This window comes from Anomaloglossus baeobatrachus, chromosome 7 (genome assembly GCF_048569485.1).
Source record: "Anomaloglossus baeobatrachus isolate aAnoBae1 chromosome 7, aAnoBae1.hap1, whole genome shotgun sequence".
NCBI lineage: Eukaryota > Metazoa > Chordata > Amphibia > Anura > Aromobatidae > Anomaloglossus > Anomaloglossus baeobatrachus.
This window is the reverse complement of record NC_134359.1, coordinates 310070858-310094143: the sequence shown is the minus strand read 5'-3', so window position 1 is coordinate 310094143 and position 23286 is coordinate 310070858. Positions and strand designations below refer to the sequence as shown.

Here is a 23286-nt window from a genome sequence, read left to right as displayed (position 1 = left end):
TTAATTACATAATTTAATCAGCCTAAAGCCACACTAGAAAATACAATATATACAATAGGAGATCTACAGAATATACATATGTCAGAGTACAGTTACAGATAAAGCATGGTTTACAAACAGGCATACACAGTTCCAGCCGTTACCTTGTGCGTCTGGCCACAGGGGGGCGCTGTAGACCATGTTTCTAGGATCCTTCCCACAGATGTTTCCTACACGTGACCCCCAGCGAAAGAACACTGGAAAATGGCCGAAGTAGGGTTATCAACCTGGGCAAATCCAGGTCCCCTCCTACCTTCGTGACCTCAGAGGGAGCACTGCTCCACCCCTGGCTGGAGTTATGGACAATATCCACAACATGGAATATGGGCCATAACTTTGCCTGGGAGCGTCGTAGGCGGACGCCAACGCTCTCATTGTGACAGTTATGAATTTAGCTACAGAACGAGAGGACTCATGACTTGTCTACTAGTTCCCCATTGGCTGATATCACGCCTGGGGTACTTCCCAAGCTCCCGCTCCCATAAAAAAGGTGTGCCAGCATCGTCCGCATGCAGAGACACCATTTTTATGGTTGCCATATTTATCGGAAATATGGCTTGCGAGATATGAACCATATTTTACTGGAGTCGTTCTGTCTGGATACTTCCAAGCTTGCTAATTAGATAGCAGCCCCTACCACAGGGTCACGGCAGGGAGTCATCCTGTGTCCATTGTTCCCACATCATCTAATCTCCATATCACAGGAGATGGCCATGGAGGTGTAAGTGGAACACAGACCAGTTCCTTTGACACCTATCTGCTAAACAAACCGTTTATCCCTGTGGTAAATTTTCTGATTGAAGGAGTTGTGTGAAGGAAAGGGGGGGTGACACCAGGAGAGGGCTTCCTGACATAACTTGAATATCATGATTTATCGTCATATCTCCGGATTTACCTCACAGAAGGTAAATATCGGGTAACCAAGGTAAAGGCTTCTTGGTTACCCGATGTTTACCGTGGTTACCAGCGTCCGCAGAAGCCGGCTCCCTGCTCACTTCAGTTTGTCGCTCTCTCGCTGTCACACACAGCGATGTGCGCTTCACAGCGGGAGAGCGACGACCAAAAAATGGCCCAGGACATTCAGCAACGACCGGCGACCTCACAGCAGGGGCCAGGTTGTTGCTGGATGTCGCACACAGCAACATCGCTAGCAACATCGCTGCTACGTCACAAAAACTGTGCCTCCGCAACGATGTCGCTAGCGATGTTGCTTAGTGTGACGTGGCCTTTACTGTGAGTTGGAATCACATCTGCTAAGTGGGCATCTGGTACTTACACCTCTCATGAGGGAGTGGGGCCACTCCTGACCCAGGTGTTATGGAGACATCGGCCTATTATCTTTTCATTACACTTTTCCTAAGAGATGGAGTCTGGCTTGAGACCCGGATGGTATAATGTCCTCTGTCCCGGGACTTTTTGGCTCCAGATTCTGTGAGCTAAATCCACTCCTTCTTTGCCTCTTGAACTCCAAATGAATAAGATTTGTGGTACGAGCTCTCGGGAAATCCAGGCCGCGCACAGCTTTGTGGTGTACTCGAAGGATTCTCCTCTATTAGTGCATGTAACCAGTGTATATAAGGTCAGCAACAAAGGCCTTGTCCCTCTGAACGATTCACCAGTACGAGCAGTAGAGGCGTGAACAGAACCATGCAATGCCCCGGCCATCATCAGCTGAACCCTCTGACGTCATTCGCTAGAAGACAAGATGGGCCCAATAGGAACAAAATGGCTTCTGTTCTCTCACATTCACTATCATTGTCAGTAGAACAGCTTTATACAATCCAGCGTGCGCTAACCTGGTGCGAAAAGCAGCAGCAGCCACACAAAACGGCGGAGGCCTCAGCAAGCAGGACAAGGCTACAAGACGGTAGCAAAGCATTGTCAAGTCGCCCTTTCCTCAGTTCAAAATGTAATTAAGAAATGGCCGTTACCAGGAACAGCGGAGACCAAGGTAAGATCTGGGAGACCAAGCAACATTCCTCTGACGGCTGCTCATAGGAGGGCAAGAGAGGCAAAACCCCTGCATGACTGCAAAAGACCTTACACTGCACAGAATACTCAGTCATCATACCTTACACTGCACAGAATAATCAGTCCTCATACCTTACACTGCACAGAATAATCCTCATACTTCACACTACACAGAATAATCAGTCCTCATACCTTACACTGCACAGAATAATCAGCCCTCATACCTTACACTGCACAGAATATTCAGCCCTCATACCTTACACTGCACAGAATAATCAGTCCTCATACCTTACACTGCACAGAATACTCAGTCCTCATGCCTTACACTGCACAGAATATTCAGTCCTCATACCTTACACTGCACAGAATAATCAGCCCTCATACCTTACACTGCACAGAATAATCAGTCCTCATACCTTACACTGCACAGAATAATCCTCATACTTCACACTACACAGAATAATCAGTCCTCATACCTTACACTGCACAGAATATTCAGTCCTCATACCTTACACTGCACAGAATAATCAGTCCTCATACCTTACACTGCACAGAATAATCAGTCCTCATACCTTACACTACCCAGAATAATCAGTCCTCATACCTTACACTGCACAGAATAATCAGTCCTCATACTTCACACTACACAGAATAATCCGTCCTCATACCTTACACTGCACAGAATAATCCGTCCTCATACCTTACACTGCACAGAATATTCAGCCCTCATACCTTACACTGCACAGAATATTCAGCCCTCATACCTTACACTGCACAGAATAATCAGCCCTCATACCTTACACTGCACAGAATAATCAGCCCTCATACCTTACACTGCACAGAATAATCAGCCCTCATACCTTTCACTGCACAGAATAAAAAAAAAAAAAAAAAAAAAAAAAAAAAGCCAGCACCAAATGTGCACTTCAGCACTAAACATTCCAAACTGTACTTATTATAAAAATTTTGAGATTTTTGGCAAAAAATTGCAATTTCTTGAGCTGCCTCGCCACGTCACGGCAAATCTCATTTGAAGCAGTCCTACACTAAAATATTTTTATAAAATGTGCCATACGGCCTCACATATGAATAGTAGAACTGCTCTCAGCAGCACTCACCTGGTCCATTTCAATCCCGTACCCATGACTGAGTCATGGCTGTGGGCGGGACAGGTCCAAGCAAATGCTGCATGAAGTAGATAGCCTGTGGACAAAGCCTGATGACTTAATGTGAACAGTCACCAACCGCCAAAATCCAGACAGATGGAACACATCCCAAATTGGGGTGCATAGCAAGGTGGAGGTCAACCACCGACCAATTCAATGAAGAAAAAACAAAAAGCCAGCACCAAATGTGCACTTCAGCACTAAACATTCCAAACTGTACTTATAAAAATTTTGAGATTTTTGGCAAAAAATTGCAATTTCTTGAGCTGCCTCGCCACGTCACGGCAAATCTCATTTGAGGCAGTCCTACACTAAAATATTTTTATAAAATGTGCCATACGGCCTCACATATGAATAGTAGAACTGCTCTCAGCAGCACTCACCTGGTCCATTTTTTTTTTTTTTTTTTCTTTCTTCATTGAATTGGTCGGTGGTTGACCTCCACCTTGCTTTGCACCCCAATTTGGGATGTATTCCATCTGTCTAGATTTTGGCGGTTGGTGACTGTTCACATTAAGTCATCAGGCTTTGTCCACAGGCTATTTACTTCATGCAGCATTTGCTTGGACCTGTCCCGCCCACAGCCATGACTCAGTCATGGGTACGGGATTGAAATAGACCAGGTGAGTGCTGCTAAGAGCAGTTCTACTATTCATGTGTGAGGCCGTATGGCACATTTTATAAAAATATTTTAGTGTAGGACTGCTTCAAATGAGATTTGCCGTGACGTGGCGAAGCAGCTCAAGAAATTGCAATTTTTTGCCAAAAATCTCAAAATTTTTAAAATAAGTACAGTTTGGAATGTTTAGTGCTGAGGTGCACATTTGGTGCTGGCTTTTTTGTTTTTACTGCACAGAATAATCAGTCCTCATACCTTACACTGCACAGAATAATCAGTCCTCATACCTTACCCTGCACAGAATAATCAGCCCTCATACCTTACACTGCACAGAATATTCAGCCCTCATACCTTACACTGCACAGAATATTCAGCCCTCATACCTTACACTGCACAGAATATTCAGTCCTCATACCTTACACTGCACAGAATATTCAGCCCTCATACCTTACACTGCACAGAATATTCAGTCCTCATACCTTACACTGCACAGAATAATCAGCCCTCATACCTTACACTGCATAGAATATTCAGTCCTCATACCTTACACTGCACAGAATAATCAGCCCTCATACCTTACACTGCACAGAATATTCAGCCCTCATACCTTACACTGCACAGAATAAATCAGCCCTCATACCTTACACTGCACAGAATATTCAGCCCTCATACCTTACACTGCACAGAATATTCAGCTCTCATACCTTACACTGCACAGAATAATCAGCCCTCATACCTTACTCTGCACAGAATAATCAGCCCTCATACCTTACACTGCACAAAATATTCAGCCCTCATACCTTACACTGCACAGAATAATCAGCCCTCATACCTTACACTCCACAGAATAATCAGCCCTCATACCTTAAACTGCACAGAATAATCAGCCCTCATACCTTACACTGCACAGAATATTCAGCCGTCATACTGCACAGAATATTCAGTCCTCATACCTTACACTACACAGAATAATCAGTCCTCATACCTTACACTGCACAGAATATTCAGCCCTCATACCTTACACTGCACAAAATATTCAGCCCTCATACCTTACACTGCACAGAATAATCAGCCCTCATACCTTACACTGCACAGAATAATCAGCCCTCATACCTTACACTGCACAGAATAATCAGTCCTCATACCTTACACTGCACAGAATATTCAGCCCTCATACCTTACACTGCACAAAATATTCAGCCCTCATACCTTACACTGCACAGAATAATCAGCCCTCATACCTTACACTGCACAGAATATTCAGCCCTCATACCTTACACTCCACAGAATAATCAGTCCTCATACCTTACACTGCACAGAATAATCAGCCCTCATACCTTACACTGCACAGAATAATCAGCCCTCATACCTTACACTCCACAGAATATTCAGCCCTCATACCTTACACTGCACAGAATAATCAGTCCTCATACCTTACACTGCACAGAATAATCAGCCCTCATACCTTACACTCCACAGAATAATCAGCCCTCATACCTTAAACTGCACAGAATAATCAGCCCTCATACCTTACACTGCACAGAATATTCAGCCCTCATACCTTACACTGCACAGAATACTCAGCCCTCATACCTTACACTGCACAGAATAATCAGCCCTCATACCTTACACTGCACAGAATATTCAGTCCTCATACCTTACACTACACAGAATAATCAGTCCTCATACCTTACACTACACAGAATATTCAGTCCTCATACCTTACACTGCACAGAATAATCAGTCCTCATACTTCATACTACACAGAATAATCAGTCCTCATACCTTACACTGCACAGAATAATCAGTCCTCATACCTTACACTACACAGAATATTCAGTCCTCATACCTTACACTACACAGAATAATCAGTCCTCATACCTTACACTGCACAGAATAATCAGTCCTCATACCTTACACTGCACAGAATAATCAGTCCTCATACCTTACACTGCACTGAATATTCAGTCCTCATACCTTACACTGCACAGAATAATCAGTCCTCATACCTTACACTGCACAGAATAATCAGTCCTCATACCTTACATTACACAGAATAATCAGTCCTCATACCTTACATTACACAGAATAATCAGTCCTCATACCTTACACTGCACAGAATAATCAGCCCTCATACCTTACACTGCACAGAATATTCAGTCCTACCTTACACTGCACAGAATAATCAGCCCTCATACCTTAAACTGCACAGAATAATCAGCCCTCATACCTTACACTGCACAGAATATTCAGCCCTCATACCTTACACTGCACAGAATACTCAGCCCTCATACCTTACACTGCACAGAATAATCAGCCCTCATACCTTACACTGCACAGAATATTCAGTCCTCATACCTTACACTACACAGAATAATCAGTCCTCATACCTTACACTACACAGAATATTCAGTCCTCATACCTTACACTGCACAGAATAATCAGTCCTCATACCTTACACTCCACAGAATATTCAGCCCTCATACCTTACACTGCACAGAATAATCAGTCCTCATACCTTACACTGCACAGAATAATCAGCCCTCATACCTTACACTGCACAGAATACTCAGTCCTCATACCTTACACTACACAGAATATTCAGTCCTCATACCTTACACTGCACAGAATAGTCAGTCCTTATACCTTACACTACACAGAATAATCAGTCCTCATACCTTACACTACACAGAATAATCAGCCCTCATACCTTACACTGCACAGAATAATCAGCCCTCATACCTTACACTGCACAGAATATTCAGTCCTCATACCTTACACTACACAGAATAATCAGTCCTCATACCTTACACTCCACAGAATAATCAGTCCTCATACCTTACACTCCACAGAATAATCAGCCCTCATACCTTACACTGCACAGAATAATCAGTCCTCATACCTTACACTGCACAGAATAATCAGTCCTCATACCTTACACTACACAGAATATTCAGTCCTCATACCTTACACTACACAGAATAATCAGTCCTCATACCTTACACTGCACAGAATAATCAGTCCTCATACCTTACACTGCACAGAATAATCAGTCCTCATACCTTACACTGCACTGAATATTCAGTCCTCATACCTTACACTGCACAGAATAATCAGTCCTCATACCTTACACTGCACTGAATAATCAGTCCTCATACCTTACACTGCACAGAATAATCAGTCCTCATACCTTACACTACACAGAATAATCAGTCCTCATACCTTACACTGCACAGAATAATCAGTCCTCATACCTTACACTGCACAGAATATTCAGTCCTACTTTACACTGCACATTCAGTCCTCATACCTTACACTGCACAGAATAAGCAGTCCTCATACCTTACACTGCACAGAATATTCAGTCCTCATACCTTACACTGCACAGAATAATCAGTCCTCATACCTTACACTACACAGAATATTCAGTCCTCATACCTTACACTGCACAGAATAATCAGTCCTCATACCTTACACTGCACAGAATAATCAGCCCTCATACCTTACACTCCACAGAATAATCAGCCCTCATACCTTAAACTGCACAGAATAATCAGCCCTCATACCTTAAACTGCACAGAATAATCAGTCCTCATACCTTAAACTGCACAGAATAATCAGCCCTCATACCTTACACTGCACAGAATATTCAGCCCTCATACCTTAAACTGCACAGAATAATCAGCCCTCATACCTTAAACTGCACAGAATAATCAGCCCTCATACCTTACACTGCACAGAATATTCAGTCCTCATACCTTACACTACACAGAATAATCAGCCCTCATACCTTACACTGCACAGAATAGTCAGTCCTTATACCTTACACTACACAGAATAATTAGCCCTCATACCTTACACTACACAGAATAATCAGCCCTCATACCTTACACTACACAGAATATTCAGTCCTTACACCTTACACTACACAGAATATTCAGTCCTTATACCTTACACTACACAGAATATTCAGTCCTCATACCTTACACTACACAGAATATTCAGCCCTCATACCTTACACTGCACAGAATAATCAGCCCTCATACCTTACACTGCACAGAATAATCAGCCCTCATACCTTACACTGCACAGAATAATCAGCCCTCATACCTTACACTACACAGAATAATCAGCCCTCATACCTTACACTACACAGAATAATCAGCCCTCATACCTTACACTGCACAGAATAGTCAGTCCTTATACCTTACACTACACAGAATAATTAGCCCTCATACCTTACACTACACAGAATAATCAGCCCTCATACCTTACACTACACAGAATATTCAGTCCTTATACCTTACACTACACAGAATATTCAGTCCTCATACCTTACACTACACAGAATATTCAGTCCTCATACCTTACACTGCACAGAATAATCAGTCCTCATACCTTACACTACACAAACTATTCCGTCCTCATACCTTACACTGCACAGAATAGTCAGTCCTCATACCTTACACTGCACAGAATAATCAGTCCTCATACCTTACACTGCACAGAATATTCAGCCCTCATACCTTACACTGCACAGAATAATCAGTCCTCATACCTTACACTGCACAGAATAATCAGCCCTCATACCTTACACTGCACAGAATATTCAGTCCTCATACCTTACACTACACAGAATATTCAGTCCTCATACCTTACACTGCACAGAATAATCTGTCCTCATACTTCACACTACACAGAATAATCAGCCCTCATACCTTACACTGCACAGAATATTCAGCCCTCATACCTTACACTGCACAGAATAATCAGTCCTCATACCTTACACTGCACAGAATAATCAGCCCTCATACCTTACACTGCACAGAATATTCAGTCCTCATACCTTACACTGCACAGAATAATCAGCCCTCATACCTTACACTGCACAGAATAATCCGTCCTCATACCTTACACTGCACAGAATAATCAGCCCTCATACCTTACACTGCACAGAATATTCAGTCCTCATACCTTACACTACACAGAATATTCAGTCCTCATACCTTACACTGCACAGAATAATCTGTCCTCATACTTCACACTACACAGAATAATCAGTCCTCATACCTTACACTGCACAGAATAATCAGCCCTCATACCTTACACTGCACAGAATAGTCAGTCCTCATACCTTACACTGCACAGAATAGTCAGTCCTCATACCTTACACTGCACAGAATAATCAGCCCTCATACCTTACACTGCACAGAATAATCAGCCCTCATACCTTACACTGCACAGAATATTCAGTCCTCATACCTTACACTGCACAGAATAATCAGTCCTCATACCTTACACTGCACAGAATATTCAGTCCTCATACCTTACACTGCACAGAATAATCAGTCCTCATACCTTACACTGCACAGAATAATCAGCCCTCATACCTTACACTGCACAGAATATTCAGTCCTCATACCTTACACTACACAGAATATTCAGTCCTCATACCTTACACTGCACAGAATAATCTGTCCTCATACTTCACACTACACAGAATAATCAGTCCTCATACCTTACACTGCACAGAATAATCAGCCCTCATACCTTACACTGCACAGAATAGTCAGTCCCCATACCTTACACTGCACAGAATAGTCAGTCCTCATACCTTACACTGCACAGAATAAATCAGCCCTCATACCTTACACTGCACAGAATAATCAGCCCTCATACCTTACACTGCACAGAATATTCAGTCCTCATACCTTACACTGCACAGAATAATCAGTCCTCATACCTTACACTGCACAGAATAATCAGTCCTCATACCTTACACTACACAGAATATTCAGTCCTCATACCTTACACTGCACAGAATAATCAGTCCTCATACCTTACACTGCACAGAATAATCAGCCCTCATACCTTACACTGCACAGAATATTCAGTCCTCATACCTTACACTGCACAGAATAATCAGTCTTCATACCTTACACTGCACAGAATACTCAGTTCTGTAAGTGTTATGAAGTTGTGATAACCTATCGGCCATGTTATTTGCAGCCCTGGAGACGCTGGTATTGGGAAGTCCCAGGTTTGCTCATGTCGTCCACACCTTTGCAGTGACGCGCGGCTTATACCTGCAGTGGGATGGGTCTGGACAGTGGAATGCGGTTTCATACCAGGCTGTGAGAGTCACGGTGAGAGTCCCACACCTTTCCCAGGTATTTCATACCTGTCCTATTGAGTCATCGTCTGAAATAACTCGGCTCAGAGCTGAACACCGCACACGGCAGTCTACATCTGCCACCGAGCAGGTGGAAAGCATCGACAGCAGCGGAGCCCCTTCAGGATGAGGACATGACCGAGGCACAGCAGCTACAGGTATGGGGGTGACTCTGCGGGCCTCAATCTCAGCCGCCAGCTTCTTCATACACGGAGCTGCTCTGGAGTCTTATGTAGTCAGTGGATTGTGGCACTTCGCATGGAGTCAGCAGCTCTGGTCCACGACCACTGGAGACACAGGCTTTTAAGCAGGTTTATTATCATCAGAAGATGGGAACACTGGCTATGAGAAAGCTCAAATTCAGACAGACTCAGGAAGCCACAAGTGCTGGTGAAGACCAACGGATTCCTGGAGGAGTCTGGGAACTTCTGGGAGATGTCTGCTCTTGGTGGGTGGGCTGGGGCTGTAGCTTCTGTGCCGTATAACTGTCTGTGGAGAGCGGCACACACATCTCTTATGTCTTCATCTTAGGCTCCGCCAATGTCTGATAACCAAAAGCTTCAAAATGGAGCAGAAGAGGAAATCCAGATATTCATCAAATCTCCCCTGCAGCCCAGAAACCCTGCATGCTCCGAGAACAGAAAGAGCCGTCCCCGACATCTGCCATCCTGCAACCTGCGAAGCCTGGCCATCGTCAGCATCATCTGCGGGGTCTCCTGCGTAGGCATCAAAGCCTTAATCCTGGCTCTGCAGGTGGGTACCGAAATATCCTACCGCTATCCACTCCCTCTCCGTCCATCTCTTCTCATCCCCCTCCCCTGCTCATCCCAAACCCTCCATCCATCTCTGCTAATCCCAAACCCTCCGTCCACCTCTGCTCATCCCAAACCCTCCATCCATCTCTGCTGATCCCAAACCCTCCATCCATCTCTGCTGATCCCAAATCCCCCTCTGCTCATCCCAAACCCTGCATCCATCTCTGCTCATCCCAAACCCTCCGTCCATCTCTGCTTATCCTCCACCCTCCGTCCACCTCTGCTCATCCCAAACCCTCCGTCCATCTCTGCTCATCCCAAACCCTCCGTCCATCTCTGCTCATCCCAAACCCTCCGTCCATCTCTGCTCATCCCAAACCCTCCGTCCATCTATGCTCATCCCAAACCCTCCGTCCATCTCTGCTCATCCCAAACCCTCTGTCCATCTCTGCTCATCCCAAACCCTCCATCCATCTCTGCTCATCCCAAACCCTCCGTCCATCTCTGCTCATCCCAAACCCTCCATCCATCTCTGCTCATCCCAAACCCTCCATCCATCTCTGCTTATCCTCCACCCTCCGTCCACCTCTACTCATCCCAAACCCTCCATCCATCTCTGCTGATCCCAAACCCTCCGTCCACCTCTGCTTATCCCAAATCCCCAATCCACCTCTGCTCATCCCAAACCCTGCATCCACCTCTGCTCATCCCAAACCCTCCATCCATCTCTGCTCATCCCAAACCCTCCGTCCACCTCTTCTCATCCCAAACCCTCTGTCCACCTCTGCTCATCCCAAACCCTCCATCCATCTCTGCTCATCCCAAACCCTCCATCCATCTCTGCTCATCTCAAACCCTCCATCCACCTCTGCTTATCCTCCACCCTCCGTCCACCTCCCAAACCCTCCGTCCATCTCTGCTCATCCCAAACCCTCCGTCCACCTCTGCTCTTCCCTCGCCCTCCATCCATCTCTGCTTATCCCCCGCCCTCCATCCATCTCTGCTCATCCCAAACCCTCCGTCCACCTCTGCTCATCCCAAACCCTCCATCCACCTCTGCTCTTCCCAAACCCTCCGTCCATCTCTGCTCATCCCAAACCCTCCATCCACCTCTGCTCATCCCAAACCCTCCGTCCATCTCTGCTCATCCCAAACCCTCCGTCCATCTCTGCTCATCCCAAACCCTCCGTCCACCTCTGCTCATCCCAAACCCTCCGTCCACCTCTGCTCATCCCAAACCCTCCGTCCACCTCTGCTCATCCCAAACCCTCCGTCCACCTCTGCTCATCCCAAACCCTCCGTCCACCTCTGCTCATCCCAAACCCTCCGTCCACCTCTGCTCATCCCAAACCCTCAGTCCACCTCTGCTCTTCCCAAACCCTCCGTCCATCTCTGCTCATCCCAAACCCTCCATCCACCTCTGCTCATCCCAAACCCTCCGTCCATCTCTGCTCATCCCAAACCCTCCGTCCATCTCTGCTCATCCCAAACCCTCCGTCCATCTCTGCTCATCCCAAACCCTCCGTCCACCTCTGCTCATCCCAAACCCTCCGTCCACCTCTGCTCATCCCAAACCCTCCGTCCACCTCTGCTCATCCCAAACCCTCCGTCCACCTCTGCTCATCCCAAACCCTCCGTCCACCTCTGCTCATCCCAAACCCTCCGTCCACCTCTGCTCATCCCAAACCCTCCGTCCACCTCTGCTCATCCCAAACCCTCCGTCCACCTCTGCTCATCCCAAACCCTCCGTCCACCTCTGCTCATCCCAAACCCTCCGTCCACCTCTGCTCATCCCAAACCCTCCGTCCACCTCTGCTCATCCCAAACCCTCCGTCCATCTCTGCTCATCCCAAACCCTCCGTCCATCTCTGCTCATCCCAAACCCTCCGTCCATCTCTGCTCATCCCAAACCCTCCGTCCATCTCTGCTCATCCCAAACCCTCCGTCCATCTCTGCTCATCCCAAACCCTCCGTCCACCTCTGCTCATCCCAAACCCTCCGTCCACCTCTGCTCATCCCAAACCCTCCGTCCACCTCTGCTCATCCCAAACCCTCCGTCCACCTCTGCTCATCCCAAACCCTCCGTCCACCTCTGCTCATCCCAAACCCTCCGTCCACCTCTGCTCATCCCAAACCCTCCGTCCACCTCTGCTCATCCCAAACCCTCCGTCCACCTCTGCTCATCCCAAACCCTCCGTCCACCTCTGCTCATCCCAAACCCTCCGTCCATCTCTGCTCATCCCAAACCCTCCGTCCACCTCTGCTCATCCCAAACCCTCCGTCCATCTCTGCTCATCCAAAACCCTCCGTCCATCTCTGCTCATCCCAAACCCTCCATCCACCTCTGCTCATCCCAAACCCTCCATCCATCTCTGCTCATCCCAAACCCTCCGTCCATCTCTGCTCATCCCAAACCCTCCGTCCATCTCTGCTCATCCCAAACCCTCTATCCACCTCTGCTCATCCCAAACCCTCTGTCCACCTCTGCTCTTCCCTCGCCCTCTATCCATCTCTGCTTATCCCCCGCCCTCCATCCACCTCTGCTCATCCCAAACCCTCTGTCCACCTCTGCTTTTCCCTCGCCCTCTATCCATCTCTGCTTATCCCCCGCCCTCCGTCCATCTCTGCTCATCCCAAACCCTCCATCCATCTCTGCTTATCCCCCGCCCTCCGTCCACCTCTGCTCATCCCAAACCCTCCATCCATCTCTGCTCATCCCAAACCCTCCATCCATCTCTGCTCATCCCAAACCCTCCATCCATCTCTGCTCATCCCAAACCCTCCATCCATCTCTGCTCATCCCAAACCCTCCATCCATCTCTGCTCATCCCAAACCCTCCATCCATCTCTGCTCATCCCAAAACCTCCATCCATCTCTGCTCATCCCAAACCCTCCATCCATCTCTGCTCATCCCAAAACCTCCATCCATTTCCGCTCATCCCAAACCCTCCATCTCTGCTCATCCCCCGCCCTCCGTCCACCTCTGCTCATCCCAAACCCTCCATCCATCTCTGCTTATCCCCCGCCCTCCGTCCATCTCTGCTCATCCCTCGCCTTCCATCCATCTCTGCTCAGACCCTGACCTCCGTCCACCTCTGCATATCCCAAACCCTCCATCCATCTCTGCGTATCCCCCTCCCACCTCTACTCTTCCCAAACCGTCTGTCCAGCTCGGTTCATCCCCCGCCCTCCGTCCACCTCTGCTCATTCCAAACCCTCTGTCCACCTCTGCTCTTCCCAAACCCTTCAACCTCTCCTCATCCTCCGCCCACCTCTGCTCATCCCTCACTCTTTGTCCACCTCTGCTCATCCCAAACAGTCTGTCCCATTCTGCTCATCTCAAACCCTCCATCCACTTCTGCTCATCCCAAACCCTCCGTCCAATTCTGCTTATCCTAAACCCTCTGTCCACCTCTTCTCATCCCCATCACCTCTGCTCATTCCCCGCCCTCCGTCCACCTCTGTTCATCCCATGCCTTCTGTTATGAACAGCCAGGGAGGGGGGTCACGCCAACATCCCACCGCTGTTCATCAATCTGTGATGGCACCGCACCTCACTGCCCCACTCTGATGTCTCAAGTACATCAGAGCTATGTGATACAGCCTCGTCACTTCTGACAACGCATGACGTTCCGTACCCCAACGAGTACGCAAGACCAGCTTGGCGCAATGTTACCCTGACACCCCCTATCCATGCAGGCATGGGGAGGAAAACAGAGTGTTCTGCGTGACCTCCGGCGCGACACCCCAAGCGCTCACAACCCTGACAGGTTGACAGACCCTTTTCATTAGCCCCAGTGAAAACGGGCAGGCCAGCCTATTAGTCGGTCACCAGTTCCTGGTTAGATATAAGCCCGGTCCATTAGCAAGACTATATCGGGACAGAAACCAGCCCATGTAGCACGTAATACTAAACTAAGCTCACGGACATGGGATTTCTGGAGATAAAAGAGCAACCCAGGATTAAATTATTGAATTAATCGCCTTAAGGGCATACTAGATAGAACGATATATACACAAGAGATTTACAGATATTATGGTCAGAAATGCAGATACAAGATATATGTGCAAACAGATGTACATACGAATCAGTTACCCGTTCCTTGCGACTAGCCCTGGTGCTAGCTTGGTACAGGGGAGGTGCTGTGGAACCAATGGTTTTTTGGGACTCCCCACACGTTTACTGGACAAGACCTCTCTCCCTCCAAAGTGTCCGCTTTGGTTTTTAATAACCTATGTACCTCCCACATACCGCCTACCTGGTGACCTATGACAGGGCTGGACATGGGATGTGCCTTCAGCTTCCAGAGAATTATGAAATGTTAGCTTTCCTCATATCTCTGCCCCTGAACGCCCACGCAGAAGATATTACTGTCACGAACCACCGGGGGGGTCACTCAGAACTCCCCCGTGCTGGCCACCAATGTCACGATCGGGGGGTAACAAGCAGGAGTCACACCCCTCCTTTATACCTCCCGACCGACAGACAGAGCACGTGACGCGCTCTCTAGCGCCCCTCTTATAGTCAGGCCAATTATGGAATTGCCCGAAAATAAGCAAGGAGGCCGCTATTCTCCTGTGCCGATGATTGAAGGGTCCCCGGTGAGAGTAGGGTATATATTCCTCCGACCTCCGCGGACGGAATATATAAGAACCTCCTCGCCTCTTACTGGCCGCCCCACAATGATCCTTGGCACAACTCGCTGCCACCAACCGACTTACGGTAACTATTAGCCGAACACACAGACGTGGGATTCAAGATCGAGATAACAGAACAGCCCAAGATTAATTATATAATTTAATCGGCCTAAGGCACACTAGAACTACAATATATACATTACGGAATCTACAGAATATATACAGTGCATAGGTCAGAGTACAGTTACAATTAAAGCATGGTTTGCAAACAGGCATACACAGTTCCAGCAGTTACCTTGTGCGTCTGGCCACAGGGGGGCGCCGTGGACCAGGTTTCCAGGATCTCCCTCACAGGTCTTCCCTGACCAGACCCCCGAGCAAAAGAACACTGGGAAATGGCCGAAGTAGGGTTATCAACCTGGGCAAATCCAGGTCCCCTCCTACCTTAGTGACCTCACAGGGAAGCACTGCCACTCCCCCTGCATTGAGTCAGAGTAATATCCCAGAAGGGGCTATTACCTGCAACTCCGGACTGGGAGGTCCGATCGGGATGGTTCTGGTGCCATCAGATCCGCCCGGGTCCCCTCTGCATTTTGAGTCCAAGCACGACTCATTTACCGGACTCCTACTAGCAGTTCTCTATATCTCGCCGCCCCAGGGTGCCACATAGACGTCGAGGATATGCACAGATTCGGCTTGAAGTCCCGATTCTAACGATGTAGGAGGTGTATGGCTGAGACGCACGGTAATATCATAACTGGGTATGATATTACGGAGCCAGCAGTATGCTCTCCTGCGGGGACTAGCTACTTTTGGTTTTGCTAGGTCCCTGCCCACTCTCTTTGATGAGTGGACACAACTCCCAGGGGGTCTTCCTCTCTCTGTGTTTTAGAGGCCTGAGAGAACAAGCAATCTCCATATCAGAGGAGATGGCTGTTGGAGGTGTAAGTGGGACTTCACACCTTTCCAGATGCTGGCATCTGAGAAGTACCTCAGTGTGTGAAGGGACAAGGGAGGCGGGTTGCCCTCAGGAAGTGATGAGAGAAATGATGACTGGACATCATCATTCCTCTTAATATCCCAGGATTTCCCTCACAATTACCATCATGTTTCCGATTATGATTTTATCTATCCATAGCTAGGAAACATTATGTGCCTATTGTCTTCCCTCATTGTTATTAATTATGGGCTGATACGCACGTCCCACAACTAAGGCAAAATATATGTTACGTGCGCCCCGCCATCCTGAGGCCGGAAATATGCCTCCCATAATTATGGGAACTACGCACACCCCAATTTCATTCTTTTTACCAGGGAAACATCTGTCTGCAAGTCACCTTTGAAGCTTCTCTGAAACTAGCAATCGCTCTCCCACTTCCCTAGCTGAATTACTTTTGTCACCAGGGGGCCTTGCTGTGGTCAGAGCTTCTTCCTTTCTATGATTAAATTTGTCACCTGCCATTTGTTCCAGGATTTTGGTATTGGAATTATATCCTGTCTTGATGCAGGTCAGGATGTGTGTAAATATGTATAATTGGCATGTATGAATATACCATATTCCCCACACCCTCCATCCACCTCTGCTCATCCCCTTCTGCTCATCCCTCACCCTCCATCTACCTCTGCTCATCCCCTTCTGCTCATCCCTCACCCTCCATCCACCTCCCCTCATCCCCCACCTGTGTACCCTGCTCTCTGCACAGCCCCCCACACTCTGCCCTCCTCTGCTGTATACCCTGCTCTCTGCACAGCCCCCCACACTATGCCCTCCTCTGCTGTGTACCTTGCTCTCTGCACAGCCCCCCACACTGTCCTCCTCTGCTGTATATCCTGCTCTCTGCACAGCACCCCACACTCTGCCCTCCTCTGCTGTATACCTTGCTCTCTGCACAGCCCCCCACACTGTCCTCCTCTGCTGTATATCCTGCTCTCTGCACAGCCCCCCACACTCTGCCCTCCTCTGCTGTGTACCCTGCTCTCTGCACAGCCCCCCACACTCTGCCCTCCTCTGCTGTGTACCCTGCTCTCTGTACAGCCCCCCACACTCTGCCCTCCTCTGCTGTATACCCTGCTCTCTGCACAGCCCCCCACACTCTGCCCTCCTCTGCTGTGTACCCTGCTCTCTGCACAGCCCCCCACACTCTGCCCTCCTCTGCTGTGTACCCTGCTCTCTGTACAGCCCCCCACACTCTGCCCTCCTCTGCTGTGTACCCTGCTCTCTGCACAGCCCCCCACACTGTGCCCTCCTCTGCTCTGTACCCTGCTCTCTGTACAGCCCCCCACACTCTGCTGTGTACCCTGCTCTCTGCACAGCCCCCCACACTCTGCCCTCCACTGCTGTGTACCCTGTTCTCTGCACAGCCCCCCACACTCTGCCCTCCTCTGCTGTGCACCCTGCTCTCTGCACAGCCCCCCACACTCTGCCCTCCTCTGCTGTGTACCCTGCTCTCTGCACAGCCCCCCACACTCTGCCCTCCTCTGCTGTGTACCCTGCTCTCTGTACAGCCCCCCACACTCTGCCCTCCTCTGCTGTGTACCCTGCTCTCTGTACAGCCCCCCACACTCTGCCCTCCTCTGCTGTGTACCCTGCTCTCTGTACAGCCCCCCACACTCTGCTGTGTACCCTGCTCTCTGTACAGCCCCCCACACTCTGCCCTCCTCTGCTGTGTACCCTGCTCTCTGTACAGCCCCCCACACTCTGCCCTCCTCTGCTGTATATCCTGCTCTCTGCACAGCCCCCCACACTCTGCCCTCCTCTGCTGTGTACCCTGCTCTCTGCACAGCTCCCCATACTCTGCCCTCCTCTGCTGTGCACCCTGCTCTCTGTACAGCCCCCCACACTCTGCCCTCCTCTGCTGTGTACCCTGTTCTCTGCATAGCCCCCCACACTCTGCCCTCCTCTGCTGTGCACCCTGCAATCTGCACAGCCCCCCACACTCTGCCCTCCTCTGCCGTATACCCTGCTCTCTGCACAGCCCCCCACACTCTGCCCTCCTCTGCTGTGTACCCTGCTCTCTGCACAGCCCCCCACACTCTGCCCTCCTCTGCTGTGTACCCTGCTCTCTGTACAGCCCCCCACACTCTGTCCTCCTCTGCTGTGTACCCTGCTCTCTGCACAGCCCCCCACACTATGCCCTCCTCTGCTGTGTACCCTGCTCTCTGCACAGCCCCCACACTCTGCCCTCCTCTCCTGTGCACCCTGCTCTCTGTACAGCCCCCCACACTCTGCCCTCCTCTGCTGTGCACCCTGCTCTCTGTACAGCCCCCCACACTCTGCCCTCCTCTGCTGTGTACCCTGCTCTCTGCACAGCCCCCCACACTGTCCTCCTCTGCTGTATATCCTGCTCTCTGCACAGCACCCCACACTCTGCCCTCCTCTGCTGTATACCTTGCTCTCTGCACAGCCCCCCACACTGTCCTCCTCTGCTGTATATCCTGCTCTCTGCACAGCCCCCCACACTCTGCCCTCCTCTGCTGTGTACCCTGCTCTCTGCACAGCCCCCCACACTCTGCCCTCCTCTGCTGTGTACCCTGCTCTCTGTACAGCCCCCCACACTCTGCCCTCCTCTGCTGTATACCCTGCTCTCTGCACAGCCCCCCACACTCTGCCCTCCTCTGCTGTGTACCCTGCTCTCTGCACAGCCCCCCACACTCTGCCCTCCTCTGCTGTGTACCCTGCTCTCTGTACAGCCCCCCACACTCTGCCCTCCTCTGCTGTGTACCCTGCTCTCTGCACAGCCCCCCACACTGTGCCCTCCTCTGCTCTGTACCCTGCTCTCTGTACAGCCCCCCACACTCTGCTGTGTACCCTGCTCTCTGCACAGCCCCCCACACTCTGCCCTCCACTGCTGTGTACCCTGTTCTCTGCACAGCCCCCCACACTCTGCCCTCCTCTGCTGTGCACCCTGCTCTCTGCACAGCCCCCCACACTCTGCCCTCCTCTGCTGTGTACCCTGCTCTCTGCACAGCCCCCCACACTCTGCCCTCCTCTGCTGTGTACCCTGCTCTCTGTACAGCCCCCCACACTCTGCCCTCCTCTGCTGTGTACCCTGCTCTCTGTACAGCCCCCCACACTCTGCCCTCCTCTGCTGTGTACCCTGCTCTCTGTACAGCCCCCCACACTCTGCTGTGTACCCTGCTCTCTGTACAGCCCCCCACACTCTGCCCTCCTCTGCTGTGTACCCTGCTCTCTGTACAGCCCCCCACACTCTGCCCTCCTCTGCTGTATATCCTGCTCTCTGCACAGCCCCCCACACTCTGCCCTCCTCTGCTGTGTACCCTGCTCTCTGCACAGCTCCCCATACTCTGCCCTCCTCTGCTGTGCACCCTGCTCTCTGTACAGCCCCCCACACTCTGCCCTCCTCTGCTGTGTACCCTGTTCTCTGCACAGCCCCCCACACTCTGCCCTCCTCTGCTGTGCACCCTGCAATCTGCACAGCCCCCCACACTCTGCCCTCCTCTGCCGTATACCCTGCTCTCTGCACAGCCCCCCACACTCTGCCCTCCTCTGCTGTGTACCCTGCTCTCTGCACAGCCCCCCACACTCTGCCCTCCTCTGCTGTGTACCCTGCTCTCTGTACAGCCCCCCACACTCTGTCCTCCTCTGCTGTGTACCCTGCTCTCTGCACAGCCCCCCACACTATGCCCTCCTCTGCTGTGTACCCTGCTCTCTGCACAGCCCCCACACTCTGCCCTCCTCTGCTGTGTACCCTGCTCTCTGCACAGCCCCCACACTCTGCCCTCCTCTGCTGTGCACCCTGCTCTCTGTACAGCCCCCACACTCTGCCCTCCTCTGCTGTGTACCCTGCTCTCTGCACAGCCCCCCACACTCTGCCCTCCTCTGCTGTGCACCCTGCTCTCTGCACAGCCCCCCACACTCTGCCCTCCTCTGCTGTGTACCCTGCTCTCTGTACAGCCCCCCACACTCTGCCCTCCTCTGCTGTGCACCCTGCTCTCTGTACAGCCCCCCACACTCTGCCCTCCTCTGCTGTGCACCCTGATCTCTGCACAGCCCCCCACACTCTGCCCTCCTCTGCTGTGCACCCTGCTCTCTGTACAGCCCCCCACACTCTGCCCTCCTCTGCTGTGCACCCTGCTCTCTGCACAGCCCCCCACACTCTGCCCTCCTCTGCTGTGCACCCTGCTCTCTGTACAGCCCCCCACACTCTGCCCTCCTCTGCTGTGTACCCTGCTCTCTGTACAGCCCCCCACACTCTGCCCTCCTCTGCTGTGCACCCTGCTCTCTGTACAGCCCCCCACACTCTGCCCTCCTCTGCTGTGTACCCTGTTCTCTGTACAGCCCCCCACACTCTGCCCTCCTCTGCTGTGCACCCTGCTCTCTGTACAGCCCCCCACACTCTGCCCTTCTCTGCTGTGTACCCTGCTCTCTGCACAGCCCCCCACACTCTGTCCTTCTCTGCTGTATACCCTGCTCTCTGCACAGCCCCCCACACTCTGCCCTCCTCTGCTGTGTACCCTGCTCTCTGCACAGCCCCCCACACTCTGCCCTCCTCTGCTGTGTACCCTGCTCTCTGCACAGCCCCCCACACTCTGCTGTGTACCCTGCTCTCTGCACAGCCCCCCACACTGTCCTCCTCTGCTGTGCACCCTGCTCTCTGCACAGCCCCCCACACTCTGTCCTCCTCTGCTGTGTACCCTGCTCTCTGCACAGCCCCCCACACTGTCCTCCTCTGCTGTATATCCTGCTCTCTGTACAGCCCCCCCACACTCTGCTGTATACCCTGCTCTCTGTACAGCCCCCACACTCTGTCCTCCTCTGCTGTGTACCCTGCTCTCTGCACAGCCCCCCACACTCTGCCCTCCTCTGCTGTGTACCCTGCTCTCTGTCCAGCCCCCCACACTCTGCTGTGTACCCTGCTCTCTGTACAGCCCCCACACTCTGCCCTTCTCTGCTGTGCACCCTGCTCTCTGTACAGCCCCCACACTCTGTCCTCCTCTGCTGTGTACCCTGCTCTCTGCACAGCCCCCCACACTCTGCCCTCCTCTGCTGTGCACCCTGTTCTCTGTACAGCCCCCCACACTCTGCCCTCCTCTGCTGTGTACCCTGCTCTCTGTACAGCCCCCCACACTCTGCCCTCCTCTGTAGCACCCCCTACGACCTCTGCAGAGCCCCTCCCACAACCTCTGCCCTCCTCTGCAGAGCCCCCTGCATCCCGTCCTCCTTCTCTGACCCTCTGCTGAGTCCTCTGATTTGTTGTCTCACAGGCAGAGCAGGAAGGTGACCAGGAGATGAGGGGCACCCTCTCCCGCCGCTCCCGGAGATTCTCTGTGCTGAGTATCCTGCTGTTTGTGGGCATTCTGGTGTCTCTGCCCTTCCTTCTGGTCCTCGTCTCTTACCTGATGACGCTGATCGAGTGACGTCAGATGTGAAGTGTCCGAGCTCCGCTGTCTGCAGAGACTCCGCCCTGAGGACGTCCTCCAGAACCTGAGCCTCAATATTCCTGTACAAAGACTCCAAATATACAACATTTTATACTGAAAGTGGATTTAATAAAGTAACTTGAACAGAAAGAAATGTGTCCGGACGGGTCAGCACCGCCGATGTATCCCAACCGGAGAGTGCCCCAATGTCCGGACGGGTCAGCGCCGCCGATGTATCCCAACCGGAGAGTGCCCCTATGTCCGGACGGGTCAGCGCCGCCAATGTATCCCAACCGGAGAGTGCCCCTATGTCCGGACGGGTCAGCACCGCCGATGTATCCCAACCGAAGAGTGCCCCTATGTCCAGACGGGTCAACACCGCCGATGTATCCCAACCGGAGAGTGCCCCTATGTCCGGACGGGTCAGCACCGCCGATGTATCCCAACCGGAGAGTGCCCCTATGTCTGGACGGGTCAGCACCGCCGATGTATCCCAACCGGAGAGTGCCCCTATGTCCGGACGGGTCAGCGGCGCCGATGTATCCCAACCGGAGAGTGCCCCTATGTCCGGACGGGTCAGCACCGCCGATGTATCCCTACCGGAGAGTGCCCCTATGTCCGGACGGGTCAGCACCGCCGATGTATCCCAACCGGAGAGTGCCCCTATGTCCGGACGGGTCTATGCCACCGATGTCCCCCAACCGGAGAGTGCCCCTATGTCCGGACGGGTCAGCACCGCCGATGTATCCCAACCGGAGAGTGCCCCTATGTCCGGACGGGTCAGCACCGCCGATGTATCCCAACCGGAGAGTGCCCCTATGTCCGGACGGGTCAGCACCGCCGATGTGTCCCAACCGGAGAGAGCCCCTATGTCCGGACGGGTCAGCGCCGCCGATGTATCCCAACCGGAGAGTGCCCCTATGTCCGGACGGGTCAGCGCCGCCGATGTATCCCAACCGGAGAGTGCCCCTATGTCCGGACGGGTCAGCGCCGCCGATGTATCCCAACCGGAGAGTACCCCTATGTCCGGACGGGTCAGCCCCGCCGATGTATCCCAACCGGAGAGTGCCCCTATGTCCGGACGGGTCAGCCCCGCCGATGTATCCCAACCGGAGAGTGCCCCTATGTCCGGACGGGTCAGCACCGCCGATGTATCCCAACCGGAGAGAGCCCCTATGTCCGAACGGGTCAGCGCTGCCGATGTATCCCAACCGAAGAGTGCCCCTATGTCCGGACGGGTCAGCGCCGCCGATGTATCCCAACCGAAGAGTGCCCCTATGTCCGGACGGGTCAGCACCGCCGATGTATCCCAACCGGAGAGTGCCCCTATGTCCAGACGGGTCAGCACCACCGATGTAACCCAACCGGAGAGTGCCCCTATGTCCGGACGGGTCAGCGCCGCCGATGTATCCCAACCGGAGAGTGCCCCTATGTCCAGATGGGTCAGCACCACCGCTGTATCCCAACCGGAGAGTGCCCCTATGTCCAGACGGGTCAGCACCGCCGATGTATCCCTACCGGAGAGTGCCCCTATGTCCGGACGG

General features: G+C 51.5%; 1 protein-coding gene and 1 long non-coding RNA gene across 2 annotated transcripts; one reads left to right on the top strand and one right to left on the bottom strand.

Annotated features, from left to right (window-relative positions):
* On the bottom strand, positions 1–9992 carry LOC142246601 (uncharacterized). The gene is made up of 2 exons (XR_012724908.1): positions 9731–9992; positions 1–1732 (listed from the first exon to the last, which is right to left on the bottom strand). It is a non-coding gene; the product is annotated as an uncharacterized LOC142246601 (long non-coding RNA).
* TMEM265 (transmembrane protein 265) lies at positions 9922–21886 on the top strand. The gene is made up of 3 exons (XM_075319668.1): positions 9922–10125; positions 10499–10720; positions 21587–21886. The coding sequence occupies exons 1-3, from the start codon at positions 10102–10104 to the stop codon at positions 21737–21739; spliced, it is 399 nt and encodes a 132-aa protein (XP_075175783.1). The 5' UTR covers positions 9922–10101; the 3' UTR covers positions 21740–21886.
* The last annotated feature ends 1400 nt before the right edge of the window (positions 21887–23286 follow it).